Source organism: Mirounga leonina, unplaced genomic scaffold, assembly GCF_011800145.1.
Source record: "Mirounga leonina isolate KUSES-001 unplaced genomic scaffold, KU_Mleo_1.0 Mir_127, whole genome shotgun sequence".
Taxonomy (NCBI): Eukaryota; Metazoa; Chordata; class Mammalia; order Carnivora; family Phocidae; genus Mirounga; species Mirounga leonina.
Window position 1 is genome coordinate 9,050,095 of NW_023270316.1, and position 14,102 is coordinate 9,064,196.

Below are 14,102 nucleotides of genomic sequence, written 5' to 3' on the forward strand. Positions count from 1 at the left end.
ACAGAGTTGATCAAAATATCTTACCTACCAAATCAGGGAACTCAGTACTTGTAGATCCAGGTGATAAACGCTGTAGAAGGAAAATGGGTGCCAAGAAATCTAGAGTGTTGCAAAGAGATTTAGTAACAATGTCCACAATATCTGTTTTATTTGACTCTGAAAGTCAGGAGAAGATACTAAAATTTTCAGGAAGGAAAAATCTTAGGGGTCCCAGTTGTGTAACCATGAAGGCAAAGAAGAAGGCTCTTTATTCACAGATGCTTAATATCACTCAACATGATAATCTCTACTGTAGAAAGGAACAGGACTACAACTTAAAATCTACAATAAATGACATGCAACAAAATGAAAGTATAGCAAATGCATTATTGTCTCCCACACCTGTTTCAACTGATAACAAAATAGATAAGGAAATGCATAGTACATCAGAAGCAGAGATGGATCAACCAAGAGTAAAACTATGTAGCCGTACCTCTGCAGAGCTAGGGAAATCACCATGTGATGGGGAAGTGTGGAAGGCCAATTCAGCTGATCCACAAAACAGATCCAGCAACACAATGAAAATGAATGTGCAACATGAAAGGGAAGAGGAAAATATCAAAAAAATGTTATCAGAATCAGTCCCACACTATAACCAACACTTCAGTTTCAGTGCCCATCATATGAAAAATTTTGGTTCTTACCAATCAGAATCTGAACTGAGTGATTTAGAAGTCAGAAGCACTTGGAATTTGTCTTGTGCAGCACAAAAAATGAGGCAAGAAAAATGCTTTAGAGAAACTATTTTGGAGCCTGTTTCTAGACACGTGATGAATCTTCTTCAAGTTGAAACAGAGAAAAAAAGTCTTCATACTCAAGAAAGAATTAAATGTATGGGAGGTCTAAAGACTCCATTTCCAAAAGCAAGGAAATCAGAGACTGGTTCAATACAAGGTGGCGTTCTCTGGGGTGGAAATCCTAGGAGAAAATGGGATAGTTATATTTTTGAGAAAAAGGCATGGAATCAAAATGACTTAGTAAGAATAGTCTTAAAATCTTCAGGTTTTTCCAGTCTTGATTCATGTGAACCTAAAAGCCAGAGCTACACATTAGAGTTTGTAGGCAAGAAAAGTATAATAAATCCCAAGCATGTAACTTTGAAGGCAAAGAAACGATCAGTTTCACAGTTGCTTAATATCACAGGATGCATTACAGGAAGCCATAGAAAGATGAAGGGGTGCAAATTTCAGTACAAGATGAAAACGAGGCAGTGGTTTGAAGGTGTGGGTGAGGCATCACTCCTTGCTGCTGAGGGAACTAAGATTCCACCACCCAAGTTAGTGACTGATGAACGCTCCCTCGATGCAACAGCAAGGGGCACGCTATATAACAGAACACTTCACAGAAATCTGCATGGTCATATTACAGAGGAAAAGGCAGAGTTATGGGAGAATTCAGCCACAACTTTCCTGGAGCCTGTAGATTTCTTTACACCAATTTTATCTGACTCTGAAAGCCAGATAAACACAGTACGATTATTAGAAGAGAAAATCACATTGAATCCCAGATGTTTAACTCTGAAGGAAAAGGAGCCAGCAATTTCACAAATACTTAAAATCAGAGGGCGGTTTACCACAAAACGCAGGAAAAAACTTGGATCCAATTTAAAAACCAAAATGCAACAGATGAGTCAAGGTAAAAATGGGGCTGATACATTTCCAAATACCATTTACTTCACACCAGATACCTATGACATTGAAAGACAAAGCAGATTCAAAATAGGGATGGACAGAGTATCAAGGTTTAGTCATGTACAACCAACACAAATGCAGTTGCCAGTTGAAGGGCTAGTGATTTCACAACCATTTAATATCACTGGCCATGCTGCTTTAAGCATTAATGAGCAACAGGGAAAGAAGATAGACAGAAAGAGAGAGAAAACTGTATTAAATGTGGACCTAAAATTTGTATATGATTCTATGCCTATTTTATCACACCTAAAAATGGAGCCATCACCTAGTACCTGGGATATCTATGAAGAATCTTCTGGAAAGAGAAATGCCCTAAACAAAGCAAATGCTAGTTCTGCTTATGCCTACATACCTATGTATCCTAAAATCATAAAACATAAAGCTAAGGCAAAAACAGCAGGTGTGAAAAACACTATGCATATCAGACAGATGAAATTGAAGGCAAAGAAACCACCTGTCTCCCAGCTGTTTAATACTATAGGATGTGGAACCAGAAGAAACAAAAAGGAACTGAGATGTGACATTAAGAAACAGAAGGAGTTCCAGCAAGATAAAACCATAGTAGATTTATTTCTGAACACTGTTTGTGATTCTGGATCTCTTTCATCTCAAATTAAACAATTTACAGAAGTAGAAAGGGAGAAATCCAGGCCAAGAAAGCCCATCAACGTTCCTCCACAGCTAGAGCTGGAGAAGTCACTAAACAAAAGAAAAATGTCATCTTCAGAGTCCACTGATATAAAGAGTGCTTTCTCAAGAAATATCAAAACACTGAAACAATGCATTAGAGAGCAAAAAGAAAAGCGCCAAATTGTTTTACTAGACCTTCTCCCACAATGTAGAGATCAGTTAGTGATTAGCCAACATGTGAAGAAGGAGCTTGACCATGTGAAAATGGGAGTAGCTTTGAAAAGAGAAGTATACTCTGGTCTAGCTTCCCAGAAGAGGGAAATCAATTACACTAGGTTCGACATCCCAAGAATCAGAACTCATACAGAATGTGAATTCCTTGTTGCTCCAAGAGTAAAGCACAAAGATGCAGACGTCGTCAAACATTCAGTTTCAATTCCATGGGGGAGAGGAGTATCCAAGAAAACCAGTATTTCATTAAATTCAAAAGGACAGAATATATTTCTTACAGAGTTGGATGCTTCTCATCAAAAGACTCACAAGGAGCAAGAATTTCAGAAACAAGGAAGTATGTCACTGACAATTCAGGGGTCTTTTGCCTACCCCATTATGGAACCTCCTCATTTGAAGAACACAGGAAAGGTAGCTGAGGAAGATATATACACTAACAAAAGGAATATTTCACATTTATTGAGAAGAGAAGATATAAAAGAAACCAATATCTCACAAGGTTCAAAAGGACAGAAGTTTCTTTATACCAGTCTGGTGGGCCAGCAAACTATGTCTGCAGCGCAGAAAGGAGAGGTGAAACCAGCTGGTGTTCCTGAAAGTATTGTGGATTCTGTGTCCCACCCAGATAAAGAGCCTCTTCAGGTAACACAGGCGGTAAATACAAAGAAGGAAGATGTAAGCACTTCTCTAAGTTTACGTGTAAATCCAGGGAGAAAAGAGCGATCAGAGTTAACGGATATTCCATTAAGATTAAATGGACAGAAAATGACTTCTGAAAAACTGGGGGTGAAGCAACTACATAGTTCCAACCAGAATAAAGAAAATATTCTGGAATCCATTTCTTCTTGCATGTTGGATCAATTCTATAATGAAAAGCTAAAGAAAAAAGTCTCAGCAAAGGGAGTGAGTTCAAAAGTTTTGAGTTCAGTAGTAGACAAAGCATTGAATGAAGCAGATACTCCAGTAGATCAACCTTCTCTTAGCTTGCATAATAGAAGAAGAAAAGAACATCAAAAAGAAAGTACATGCAAGGTTCTCCCAAAATCTGTTTCTCATTCCTTGATGGATGTACTTCAGATTAAGTTGCCATGTGTAAAAAAAACATTAAAGGCTCCAACGTACCACACTGCAAATACAGAAGGAATTCGCTTGCTTGTTGAGGGAAAAGAAGAAGAGCATCCAGAATGTATACACTATATTTCTCCAAAGTCTGCATCTCACTCTTTGAGGGATGTATTACAGAGTAAGATACCATGTGAAAAGAAGGCATCAGAAGAAGTAGTTAGCATTGTGGATTACATTCCAAGTACAGAAAAAATTAGCTCGCTCGTTACAGGAAAAGAGAGCAAGGTGCACACAGGTAAAGGTCAATCAGGTATGAAACTGACAAGCTTGTGTACTTCCTTACCATCTCTATCACAAACTAATGTGAATTCAAGAATAAAAGTAGGACAAGATAAGTCAGGAATACCAAGGAGCTGCCTTCCACCACTAAAGCTCCAGGTATCACCAAATGTCAGGAAAACTTCATTTGCAGAGTCATTTAATAGAGGTAGTTTAAGCAATGTAAGAGAATCAAAATATTTGCCACAGGGAAAAAAAGAAGATGGAGTATATATGAAAGACATAAGGGGCCTCAAATGTGTCACTTTTAAAGGAAAGAAAACACCTTTTGAACACACACTGCATGGAAAAGAACCACAGTGGAACAACAAAGAACAAGAGGAAATGATGCAGAAAGATAAAAGTAATCTAGACATAGTTCAGAGTAAACGCCATACTTCCATTCCTTCTTCACCTCATGTGGAGTGGGATCCTGGAATAAAAGAGGTGCTCATGCGAGGAATCACAGGATTTTGTCTCCCATCACTGACGCTCCAGGAATTATCAGATACAATGGGAATATGTGAGGAGCCAGCTGATGATATTTTAAGCAGTATAAAAAAGGCAAAATATATGCCACAGAAAGATGGAGTGGAAATGGCTTTGGAAGAAATCAGGCATCCCAAAAGAATAGCTTTGAAGGTAAAACGGACTCCAATTGCACACGAATTACAGTTGAACATCAAAGAAAAAGAGAAAAAGATGCAGGAAGATAAAGATGAACCAGTTGGGATTCAGAGCAAATCTTGTGTTTCCATCTCTTTTCCACCTTACTCAGAAGTGGACACAAGAATAAAAGGGGAAGAAGCCTTGCTAATAAAAACAAGACCATCTTTCCTACAAACAGAACTCCAGGAGTCATCAGATAGAGGAAAAATAGCTTACAAACAGTCTATTCATGGTGATACCTCAAACAGTGTAAAAGAATCCAATGAACATTATATAATGCAGGAAGAAGAGGAGAAAGTAAAAATGGTAAAAGTCATACTTTTGAGGAAAAAGAGATCACCAATTTTACAGGAAATCCAGCTGGACATCAAAGAGCAAGAGGAGAAGACACAAAAAATTAAAGGAGAGCCAAATGTCCTTGTGACCAATACTAGCACTTGCATACCTGCTCCTTCTCATTTACAGTTGGATACAAGAATAGAAAAAGCAGACTATGTAACTGAAGTAACAAGATCCTCTCTTCCAGAACTATCACAGCAGAAATCATCAGATGCAGTGAAAAAAGCAAATAAGTCCACTGATGGTGATATCACAAGTGATGTACAAGAAGCAAAAGAACATACACCACAGAAGGAAGAGACTAATGTAGAGAAATCAGCCAAGAGAGACATGATGCATCCAAAAGATAAAGATTTGAAAAGAAAGAAAGCACTATTACAGGACATACCATTGAATCTTAAAGAGCAGGTGAAAGAGGATCCAGAAGGTGAAGAACAGGGGAAAGTGGATAGAGGAGGTAAAGGTGAACAAGAAGTAGTTCTGCCCACAAATTGGGCTTCTGAATCTTTAACTCACCATGAATTGAACACAAGAATAGGAGAGGAAGACAGGCAAGAAATAACAGGATCCGCTGTTTCACAACTACAGCTACAGAAATCATCTGATGCAGGGAAAATAGTGTATACAAAGTCAGCTGGAGATGATACTTCAAATGATGTAAGAGTAGTACAAGAGTATGAGCCACAGGAAGGAGAAGATAGAAGAAAAATAGTAAATATAAAATATATAATGTATCCCAAAGGCACAACTTCCAAGGCAAAGGTATTACCACTTCCACATGTACTCTGTATCTCTGGGGGTTGTGACGCCCAAATTAGAGAAGTACAGACAAGCATAAAAGAAAAATTAAGATACATACAAGAAAGAAGTGAGCTAGGTAAGGTTCTGACAAGACCTTCTCTGCCTCAGTTTAAATTAAACAAAAATATAGAAGGCAAGGAGGAGAAACAAGTATCAAGACCGTTTCTTCTACCCTCATGGCCAAGGGAATCATCAAATGCAGAGAAATTAACACGTACAGTACTACCTTTGAATGATACTTCAAATGATTCAAAAAGAACAAAATACATGACACAGAGAGAAGAGGATAAAGCGAATACTTTTGAGAAAGACATAATGCAGTCTATGTATATAGCTTTGAGGGCAAAGAAATCACCCCTTTCCCTTATAGTCAAAACAAAGAAACTGCAAGTGAACATCAAAGAACAAGTGAAAGTGGGACAAGAAGATAACAAGGAAACCGTTGTGCTTCTGCGCAAAATTCATCCTTTTCTCATTTCCTCAACTCATCTTAAGTGGAACACAATAAAAGACGAGGAAGGTGAGCCAGGAATAATAATAAACGATGCGCCACATCTTGAGCTCCAAGAATCATTGCCCTCAGGGCAATTAGCATCTACAGATTCACCTGATAGCCATGTGAAGAAAGGAGACCCACGCCCACGACAGGCAGAAAGGAACGGAGTACAAACAGGAGCCATGAATGGCTCAGCGCAGCCCCAGGGCACAGATTTTAAGGCAAAGACATCACCACCTTCTCATACATTCAGTGTCACCGAACACGGTGCTTTGAACCAGAGAAAGGAACCACAGTGGCATATGAAGGAGAAAGTAGAACAGGAGCAGCAAAGAACAGGAGATCCTGATGTGGCTCTGACAAAAACTTCTCCTTCCACACCTTCTCCATCTTACCACAGATTGGGCACAAGAACTAAAGTAGACAAAGATTTGCTTGCAGTTACAGGATTCTCTCCTTCACAATTGCTGGGCTCCAAGTCATCAGGTGCAGGAAAAATCAGATATGCAGATTCCAGTGAAAGTATTAGGTCATGTAACGTAATAATAAAAGCTTATCAAAGTATGCCATATACAGAGGTAAAGGACAGAGTAAAAATAAAAGGTGGGAAAGATCGAAGATTCCCCCAAATAATCACCTCGACAGCAGAGACATCCCCACTTCGACATCTACCCAGTAGAAAGAGGCTACCTTTGAATATTAAAGAGCAAGGAAAAGAAGTGCCAGAAGGCGAAAGTGAACCAGAAATGGTTCTGAAGGAAACCTATGCTGCCTTACCTTCTCCATCTTACCTGAAATGGGACACAAGGATGAATGAAAAGGAAGACACACTAAGAATAACACAATCCTATTTTCCACCACCAAAGATTCAGGATCCATCCAGTTCAGGCAAAAAGCCATATACTAAGTCATTTGATGGTTGTGTGTTAAGAGAGAAGGATAGACTCAAAACAGATCTTGAAAACAAAATGGTCCCAATACCTATGGCTCTGAAGGCAAAGGAATTACCACTTTCACGTATACTCGATACCAAAAAATTGCAGTGGAAAATTAAAGAGCAAGAGAGAAAGGTGCAGAAAGATGAAAATGACCTAGCTACACATCTGGAAAACATTTGTACTTCTTTACTTACTCTACCATATCTTAAATTTGGTTCAAGAGAAGGAGAGGGGTACATGATAAGAATTACAGAACTGCCTCTCCTGCACCTACAGTCCAAGGAATCACCAGGTGCAGTGAAAACAACGTACGCAGAAACAACTGATGGAGAACTTTCAAATGATGTAAAAAAATTAAAAGAACACACATTACTGAAAGAAGTGAGGGACAGAGAGAAAAAGGTGGATATGAATAGTATGGTGGATCCCAATGATAGGTATTTAAAAGCAAAGAAATCACCTAATTTACTTAGATACAATCTAAGTGCCCTTTGGTGGAAAACTAAAAAGCAAGAGGGAACAGCTCAGGAAGGTCAGCGTGAGCCAGGTGGTGCAGTGCTGACTAAGACTTGTACTTGCAGATCTCCCCTACTTCACTTCAACACAAATACCAGAGTTGAAGAAAAGAGAATACCAATATTAACAAGATCCTCTTTTCCCACAGTCAACTCCCAGGAATCATCAGATTCTGAGGACATGGAATGTATAGAGCCCATTACCAGTGATATTTTAATCAGTCCACAAAAAGGAAAATATCATATGCCCCAGAACAAGGAAAAGGATGGAGTAGAAATAGTAAACCTCATGTTTCCCAAACATCAAGAAAAGAAGATGCAGGAAAGTGAAGATGAACCAAGTGTGGTTGTGGCCAACTCTTCCTCTCCATTACCATCTCTCCCTCACCTGCAGTTGGATAAAGAAACACAGGTAGGTGATGAAATGCTAGGACCTGCAAGGTCTGTTGTGCAACGAGAATCAAATGCCGGGGAAGTAGTACATACAGAAGCAATCCATGGTGATGTCATGAAAGACAGTCAAAACAAGAAACAACTCGTGCCTCAGGAAGAGGAGCAGTACAGAAAAAAAACAATAGATATGAGAAATATGACACACACCACAGATACAAGTTTGAAGTCCAGGAAATCACCTCCTTTACTTATGCTCCATAGAACAGAATTGCATCTGAACATTGGAGGGCAAGAACAAAAGAAAGATGAATGTCCAGGTAAACCACCTGGTACAGTGCTAAGAAAAATTTATGTTTCCAAACCTCCAGCTGAAATTACATTGGATAAAGGTATACAAGTAGATGAAGAAAGGCTTAGAATTAAAAGACTCTCTCTAATTCCACAAATGCTTTCAGCAGTATCAGATATAAAGATGAGAGCAGATACTGGGGAAATTTGTGATATAAGAGAAAGAAAACAACATATGTCACAGAAAGAAAAAAAGCACGAAGTGAAAACAGTAGATATGAGGATCAGGATGCATCACAAAGAGGCCAGGATTTCGTCAATTTCACATATCTTTAACACAAAGGAATTTGTGTTGAATATTAAAGAGCTAAAGGAAAACGTATACAAAGGTAAAGATGAGCTACCTGTGGTTCTGACAAGGACTTTTCTTTCTGTCCCATCAGCACCTTCCCTTTATCTAGACTCAGGGAGCAAAGTAGACAAAGATGTGCCAGGACTTACAGGATCCTCTCCTCCACAGCAAAATCTCCAGGAATCATCAGATACCCAGAAAACAGCAATTAGAGAGGTAGTTGCTGGTGATGGTGAGATCGTTAAAAAAGCGGGACACTCTGTGCACCAAGAAAAAGCAGTGCAACAGTGGACCTCAAACTTCATGATCAGTGTACAGCGAAGGAATGAACCTCCACGAGTCAAATCTGAAGGAGATCTGAGTCAGTTAGTTTTAAATTCACAGCATGAGAACATTTATTTAACAGGATTTGGTACCATAAGTGGGAAGAGGCTGGAGTATTTCTTTACAGGACAAGAGGTTCAGCCAGAAAAATACAAAACAGAAACTTTCACTACATTTCTTTCCTACCCCACCATGGAGCCCACTAAAATTGGAAATCTGAAGAAACAAACTGAAATAATGGATAACTTAAACCATAAAATAAGCCCTAAGGTTTTAGTTACACCACCAAGGAAAATATCCAAGGAAATATATATCACATTTGATGCCCCCGTAAGTGCAAAAGGATTTTCTGTTTCAGAGCAAGATGCCCACCAACAAAAAACTTTATCAAAAGCATCTCCAGGATCCGCAGATTCATATAAATTTGATAAGCCAGCGAAAGATGTACATAATAACGATAAAGTGAGCAAAATGCTCTCTCCCAAAGTGTTGGCCCCACAGACAGAGGGATCACTTGAGAAAATGAATATCGCAGAGTCAGATACCTCCCCAATTATAGAGGAACAAGAGATTGTTGTGAAAAAGCAAGTGGTGCTCCAGTCTGAAAGTGGACATAAGACCTGGCTGGACTCCAGCTTTTCTCTTAAGTTCCCACTTCAAAATGGAAGGCAGAAGACGCCATTGGAAACAGATGTACACAAGCAAACTATAGTGTACCCTAGAATACAAATACTACCAGGAATACACATGGATATTACAGTGTTTGATACCATAGGAGGGAAAAAAGAGCAGGGATTGCCAGTTCCGCAACAAGAGGAATATATTCTAGAATCACTTCAGAAGTCTCTTTCTTCCCACTGGACTTTTCCACTTCAATCTGGAGATCTGGAGGGAAAAAATAAAATGGACACAAGCACTACTATAAATCTGGAGCAAAAAACATTAGAAATGGAAGAAGGGGAGTTAAAAATAGACACAAACATAGCTATCCGTCTGGCAGCAGACAAAACAGAAATGCACAAACACACCATGGTCAATCTGGAGGAGAATAAGAAAAGGGACACAAGCAATACCGTAAACCTGAACATTCCATCTCTAAAGGCACAAATACCTCAAATTAACACTCAGCTGATAACTCATAGAGCAAACAGCTGCCCAATCAAGCAAAAACATAAAAAGGAACTAGAAGTCTCTGGTGCAAAACAAAATATTCAGCCACAGAAATTGTTTCAAAAACATGTTCTGGATTCATTTTATGCCTATATTCCTCTTTCTCTCAAATTTAAAGGCTGGAAAGGCAGGTTAACAGTAGCAGATTTGAAAAGAGAATTGAGCCCCAAATATTTAACCATGAAAATCCCAAATCATCCAGTTTCACAGATTCTTAACAACATGGGACATGGCACTCCAAGCAATAGAAAGAAATTAGAGTATGACTTGAAGAGACCAAAGAGAACAGTTTTGCGGAGTGAAGGTGCCTCAGGAATATTTGTCAGAAGTCTTTCTATTTCCACGGTGAGTTCTTCTCAGATAGAAGAAATAGTAGACTCTGAGACAAACCGAGGAAGAGAAAAGATACTCTGTCCTTCTGCATTCCAGCAGAAATCACCACACACTCAGGGGAATAGCTTGAGCACTGTAAAAGATGGGGACCAGAATTTTACAGACACAGCTCCACAGGATTCCCAGCCCTCTGTGGTAGAGGAGCAACAAATGCAAAAACTCCCCAGTGTCAAATCAGAAGCAAACCTCGGCAGTGAAACAAAGGAAAAAAATTTAATTCCACAAACCAAAGAAGAAAGGGTTGTTCCAGGGCACGACAGCTCAAGGATCATAAAAGAATCTGACTTGCGTATGACTGAAGAAGAAGGAAAGGCACCAAAGCCCCTTCTGACACCCGCAGAGGGTCCACTCATGTCTGACGAGCCAAAGGACGATGTGGAAGCCCCCATGGAAAGTACCCTCAGTATGAGTATTTCCCCTCCAGGACTAGAAGAACCACAACATGGGACTCAGCTATTCAATACCATGGAGTGTATCTCACCCCCTCGGTGGGGGGATCAGAGCGAACCCATCCAGGCTACAACCGCACAAAATGTCCAGCACCAAAAACCTTTTCCAGGAACCGGGCCTATACCATCCCAAGTTAAAAGTAATGAAATAAAAGTAGTGGCAGGTAGTACAGGTACAGAAAGTTTACTTCCTCTTTTTGAAGCAATTAAAAATATCTTTGAATCCCAGATAAAAAATATGATCTATGACAACATTTGTGAGGATATACTGAAAAAAGGAAAAGCCCCAAAACCTGATGATTGGAAGTTACCACCACGTGCAGGGAGCCCAGATACAACATGCACAACCGTACCTCCCGCCGTGCAGCCAAAACCCATTTTGGAACGTTTCACTCCTAAAGAAAACAACAAGCTCACTAATCATTTCGAGTCAAAAGCATTTGAAATAAAACTGAATCTGATACCAGAGATGGCAAAACAATCCTTCCAAAAGTTCAACTTTTATCTAAATCAGTCTTTTTCAGAAGATAACAGTTGGAGGCTATATCCGAGACATAAAAAAATGTGCTTTTTGTCTCTCAAAGGGATTGATACTGTAGAACTTCACTTAAAACAGAAATGCGCCCAGGATTCACCGCCTGTCAGCTGTATGAAGACACTGATTGTCCGTGTTTCACGTGACAGCGAAGAGATCACTACAAAGTTAAGGAGGATTAGTAAGCTAGAAAGTGGAGTGTCTTCAGTGACTTCAGCTAAGCAGATGCCATGGCCTCATATTCTTCAAAACTACTCCGTAGAAGAAAAAGACAAACTGCTCATACACTTTTCTATGAAAACATTGGAGATTCACATGAAAGCCTTTCCCAGAATTGTAAGAGAATCTTATGCAATGGGCAGTCCTCAGAATATAAGGAAGCCTTTATCTAAATGTATTCATTCTGGTTTCAAAGTACCAAGACGAAAAAATAGAATTTTGTTACTTTTTGAGGAAAAATCTCTTCATCAAATAGATCTTGATTTACAATACAAATACCTTCATTTTCTCCTGGGGCTTCCAGTCGGAAGTGTATTCCCTAAACCAACTGCACTTCCCAAACATATTCTTAAGTTAAACACAGTTGCAATATGTGAAAATATAGGTAACAGGGGAGAAAGTGGTGGTGATCTTTGCACTGACATGGAACTGTTAGAACAGCACATCTCTTTCAAAAATCAAAGTCCTCGTGAAAACTCATCGTTGAGAAGATTCCGGGAGCCGACCCTTGTGTGTGCTTCCGACCCCAATCAACAAGGCCCAGTGCAGAAAGATACTACAGCTCTTTCAGAGTTAAAATCTCACACGCCTCTGGAAAAAGATCAACAATGTCATGTATGGTGTCAAGAAACAGATAAATGCAAATCTTTTGATTCAAAGACCCAGGAAAGCACTCCCAGTTTAGTTGATTCCCATTCAACTCAGATTTCTGAAGATTTTACCGAGGGTCAGACAAATGTTGAGAGTTCAGCCAACGTGGAGGAATGCTCAGCTCCTGAAGCACATGAGAGTGAAGAATGTATGTTTTTGGAAGCCAACCCTTTTTTAAGTCAGGAATCACAAAACATTCTATTTGAATTACAGGAAGGCATTCCTTTGGAAAATCTCTACAAGATGAAAAAAAGCAAAACTACTTTGAAACCATTGTGCAGGGAAGATTCAGGTTCCCAACATATTAGAGGCTGTAGAAAACATTCCTCAATTGTCACACCTTCCTATGAATCCCACAAAAGCAGGAAATATAGGTCATCCTCTAAAATGCCATCTCCTGACTGGTCGCGCCACGGTTCATTAAATGCTGGGGAAGTTCTGTCTAGATCATCTTCCATTCCATTCAGTGAAGAGAAGTCTTCGTGGACTGCAAGGTGCAGAACCAACCATTCTTTAGCTCCCTTAACAGAATCAAACATCAAATTACATCTTGCAAAAGGCCAAGGCAAACCTCACAGACATCTGGAAAGCAAAGAAGGAAAGAAGGCCAAATCTGATTTATTTAGAAAGAACAACATTCATTGGGACTGTGATTACAGTTATACATGGACTAAAGAGAAATGCACAAGAAAGAAGAAAGTCCGTAATTGTGAGTCAGAAAGATCAAATTACTTCTCAAGCAAACCTAAGTTACCATCAAAGCTTCATCAAGAGGATATCAACTTTCATTCTGAAAGAAAACAAAACCAGCCATTTTTTTATGCCTGTATACCAGCAGATTCACTGGAAATTATGCCCCAAACCATTCGCTGGACTATTCCCCCAAGAACTTTAAGGAAGACAAACTTCAGAGTTCCTCTGGTGGCAAAGATTTCAAGTTCTTTCAATATATGGACTTCATCCAAAAAGTTTTTGGAGTCCCTCTTGGAGTCCTTCAGTCCAGTACATCCAAATAGATACTAGCATACCTAGATTCCTCTGAAGTGGAAAGCTGATTGCTATTGTGTTATTCTGTGAAAAATAAAATCAGATAAAGTCAAATGGTTTCCTCATGAACTGTTTCTAAACTGATATATTTTATTTCTGCAGTAGATTTGCACAATTGTTCTGGGAGGATAGGATGGAAGAGCAGATGACTTTGGGCTTGATCCCACAGTGCAGTGGGATCTCCTTTTAGTTTAAGCTGCCTCCTCATAATCCCACAGGAGATGAGCAGAGACGTGGAAGCCTTCTTTCCATCCCACACAATGACTGAGGGTGAGTCAGAAGAAATGGAGCCTATCAATGAGATTGAGAGAGAAAGACCAGGAAGTTGGGACGGCATAGAAACTAAAGGGAGAGAGTTTTAAACAACAGTGAGGGTTCAACGATGTCAAAGGTCACAAAATACAGGTATAAGTACTGGTTTTGAGAAGCCATATTCCTGTGATGATTTTGTCCTCCTTCTGGACCTCAGCAGCAGCTCATTGGCCTGCACCTGATCACCGTCTGCCATTGCAGGGTCACCTAGTCATTTCGGGACCTCAGTCCAGAGTA

General features: G+C 39.5%; 1 protein-coding gene across 1 annotated transcript in view; it reads left to right on the forward strand.

Moving 5' to 3' along the window:
- The window catches only part of CCDC168 (coiled-coil domain containing 168), a 28,277-nt gene extending 14,386 nt beyond the window's left edge, over nucleotides 1-13,891 (forward strand). Inside the window, exon 6 of the mRNA XM_035003784.1 lies at nucleotides 483-13,891. Within this exon, the coding sequence (XP_034859675.1) occupies nucleotides 483-13,529 (13,047 nt within the window). The 3' untranslated portion in view covers nucleotides 13,530-13,891. The remainder of the gene's footprint in view (nucleotides 1-482) is intronic.
- Nucleotides 13,892-14,102: the final 211 nt, after the last annotated feature.